The sequence below is a fragment of the Atta colombica genome, unplaced genomic scaffold (assembly GCF_001594045.1).
Source record: "Atta colombica isolate Treedump-2 unplaced genomic scaffold, Acol1.0 scaffold141, whole genome shotgun sequence".
NCBI classification, from domain to species: Eukaryota; Metazoa; Arthropoda; class Insecta; order Hymenoptera; family Formicidae; genus Atta; species Atta colombica.
This window is the reverse complement of record NW_017259230.1, coordinates 266,374-270,212: the sequence shown is the minus strand read 5'-3', so window position 1 is coordinate 270,212 and position 3,839 is coordinate 266,374. Positions and strand designations below refer to the sequence as shown.

At 28.7% G+C, this 3,839-nt stretch overlaps 1 protein-coding gene across 1 annotated transcript in view; it reads left to right on the top strand.

Moving 5' to 3' along the window:
• The window catches only part of LOC108684932 (metabotropic glutamate receptor 8-like), a gene marked incomplete at its 5' end in the record, with an annotated part of 130,355 nt that overhangs the window by 77,198 nt on the left and 49,318 nt on the right, over window positions 1-3,839 (top strand). Inside the window, one exon of the mRNA XM_018189478.1 lies at window positions 1,839-1,970. Within this exon, the coding sequence (XP_018044967.1) occupies window positions 1,839-1,970 (132 nt within the window). The remainder of the gene's footprint in view (window positions 1-1,838; window positions 1,971-3,839) is intronic.

Below are 3,839 nucleotides of genomic sequence, written 5' to 3'. Positions count from 1 at the left end.
TTATTTTTATTATTATGTTTGTTATTATAAATAAAAGATAAAGAAATAAAAGAATTTTCTAGAAAATAAGTGAAAGTACTAATTAAAAATTGAAATTAATTTCTAAGTTATAAATTAATATTATTTAATTAATATATTTCTATTGATTAATATAATTTGCTTTGATGGATCAATAAAATTTAAAAGAAATTATTATATTTCATTTTTAATAATTAAAAATTTTATTAGCGGATAATTTTATGACTGTTTTGTTTATTGATTGTTTGTCCCAAGTAGGTGAAAACGTAATTGTCCAACAAGTGCATTTCCATATCGAATTGAGAATTGCACAGGATTCCTTAATTACGAACCGTGTAACGTCGTAGCTTGTAGGATGGATCTAACGAGCACGACCGAGTTGCACACAACGAAATGAACTTTATGGTAACTTCACAGTCGGATTTCATCCATCACGATAGTTACCTGCGCAAATCTCTGTCGAATAGAGAGGGAATAAAGTGAAAAACGTACGTGTGGAAATCCAGCGGCATAATTCTTGTTAAAACGAAAAGAGAAATAATTTGAAATAATTTTTCAGTAAAATTTTAATTGTATGTGCATTATAACTTGTTAGCACAGAAAAGAAATATTTTTTATTCTTATTTCTTAAAGTTCTCTGAATTTTTTCCACATTCTTTGCAAATAATAAAAACATAGCTATATTTAATCTATACATATAATTATAAGTACTGTCCAATATTTTGAAAATTGATTTTTTAGGTCATTTTATGAAGAAACGTTGATACATAATACGAAATGTAATATGGTTTCTAAAATTATCTTTTTTTTTATAGTTGTTAAACTATAAAAGATTAAAAAATTTAGAAAAATTAATTTCTTTATTTCTAATCTTAATTTCTAATCTAATTATTTTTAAGATATTTTTTAAAATTTGATATTAATATTTCTTTTTTAGTGACATTTTTCTTTTTTTACGTTACAACTTAACGTTTTAACTTACAAATTTAGATCAGTAATGTATTATAAACTTTATTTTAATGTTTTTTATTTTACAAAACGGCGATTAAATATACATAAGAAAGTAAAGATAACTTCCTGCCTGAGTATTTTTTATTTACTCTCTGAAACTTGTGAATGAATCAGAAAAATCTCACTCTTATGAAGATTGAAAATTGAGTTACTCTTTTTCAAGATTGGCTCAATTTTTACTGTTTAGAGTGAGATTCCACTCCGAAGAATTTAGAGGGTATTGTGGTCCGAGTTTTAAAATTCGATAAAATTATCTTCTTCATAGCTTCTATAAAAAAATCTTTTTTTTTTTGTAGAAACTATGAAGAAGAAAGATAATTTTATCGAATTTTAAAAATTCTATACCTATATATATATATTTTTAAAACGCGACCTTTGAGATTACATGTTCCACTTCTAATCGAAAAAGCATGTGAACGGTAGATATTAAAGATGACTTTAAATGACATGACTAATATACGCCAACTTTTGCTATAGGATTTAGTTTACACTCGCTAAATATTGACCCACATTCATATGGCTATATGTATATATGATAATATTTGTTTGTGGCGTACATTGGCTATGTCGCTGCTTTTAGATTTCAAAAACAAATGCGGATGGATGTGACTGACTAATAGAATGCCTAAAGGTAGTAACCTAAATGCACAATTGTGAAAATTGCACCTACATTTGTACCGTTTTGTGCCGTTTTCGGAAAAGGCTTTTAAATGATGTTTTGATAAATAAGTGTTTTCTTTATTATTATATATCGTTATCGCAATGAAGGAGCAATAAAAGAGTACCTTGGCATTTTTCTCTCGTTTCAGGACATATCGGAGTATAAATGTGAAAATGACAAGACGCCCACTTACGTTCCCCACAAACCGGTAACTGGCGTGATAGGCGCCGCATTCAGTGTAGTCTCTATTATGGTCGCCAACATCTTGCGGCTCTTTAAGGTAATTGTCCGTACAATCTAACTAATTCGAATATACGGAATGTTTGGAATCTTCATTTATAGTGCACTAACAAGAGGTTTATTCTATAACTTTTAACGATTGCAACGTTACAGTCGTTTAAGAGTTATAGAATGAGCTCCTAAGTTTAACTTAATAATTAATCTTCGTTTTATTTTAAAAAACAGATATTAAAATAACAAAGATACCATCGAAGATTTTGCTTCTTTCGATAATATATATTCATTTCTTTAAACGCTCCATACGTTTCTTTTTAGTTTATTTAAAATTTAAGATGAAAAAAAGTTTAAGGTGAAAAGGTATACAATGTTGCACAAATAGTATTATAATTCTTCATAATTGTTAATTATTATATTTTAAATTTACTTTGTATAAGTTTAAATATATCGCGATCACATATAACTATACACGTCTACACGCTATTTTTATGTTGGTATTTTTATGCGATGTTTATAATAACAAATTGGACATTACCTCATGCAAAGTTGAAGATATAAAAAGAATTTGAAAGATTACAACTCGTATTAATCCGACGAGAATAAATCACGAAAAATAAAAATTAAGAAAAATAAATCTATTTTCAATCAAAGCGGATCTCAGTGCTTAAGTTAATAAAATTCGCTTGATTAATAATTAATAAATTTATTTCTCTTATGCTCGTTTCTGCCAATATAGATTAACTTTAATCTTGGTTTAATTTATTTTTCATTTCTTTTTAATTCTAAGAATTTTTTAGAAACGATATAAATAGTTTCGTTAATTAAATTAAATCGAGATTCAAATTAATCTACATTGGTAGAAATGTACATTAATAAAATTTTTTAAATAAGATTTTCTGAAAGCATGACATTCGTTATTTCTTTTGGCTTTATTTACGCGATTCGATGTTGTTATGCCACGTGTGTCTGTCGAGATTGAGAAGCGAAAAATAGCCGGTTTGGAAAGGCAGCTTCGTAGAAAGCACAGTCGGGTATCGGCAGGTGTTTGCAGGACATGTGAAAATGTAACTTCTTTTTGATATAAAGGTTACAAAAGATGAGCTTGAAAAAGAAAAAAAAAAGAAAAAGAAATCGAAGGAGAAAGAGAGACGATAGCAAGCAATTTCATCGGCTTATGGAAAATGAGATGGCTGTGCCATATGCAAAACTTCCTGACCGGTAATGACATCGAACTATCAATCAACTATCCGTAAGGATTAAAGCCGTGCAGATCCATTCTCGCGGCATCGGTTTCGTCCTTACCAGACTCAGATAAGACATCGTTCATAACACCTTGAAAAATACGTCATACAGCACAAGTTCACTGAAAAGAGTCTGGTGATCCGCATGAAATCGGCTTGCAAAAGAAGCTCCTACCGTTGTCGAGACGTTCTATCGATCCGCCGCCATCACCGACGTTGAACACACGAATGGATCTAGCAAACGCCGCTCCTGTCAAAGTACGAAATACGATTATGTCTCGCAGATTCTCATACATAATTTAATTTTGAGATATCCTATTCAGTTTTCATCTTTCTACACAGTTTTTATACAATATATTATGATTGCCTTTGTTTAGTTTATTTTGACAATTATAATATAAAATTGGATCGATAAGAGTAAATCTAATTAAGTAAGAGAAATCTAATATATTCGTCAATTATTAACAGTTATGTTTTTAAGATTCTTATTATTATATACTCTTATAAGATGCTTATTAGCATCGTTATTATTAAATTGCTTGTCAGTTTAATATGTGATATTACTACTCTAATTTTATTCATAATTGCGTTTCAAGAATGAAAAAAATTTCGACATATGATTTCAATTGCGGATATCAATTCATACTGAAATATTTAAGCATTACGATCTT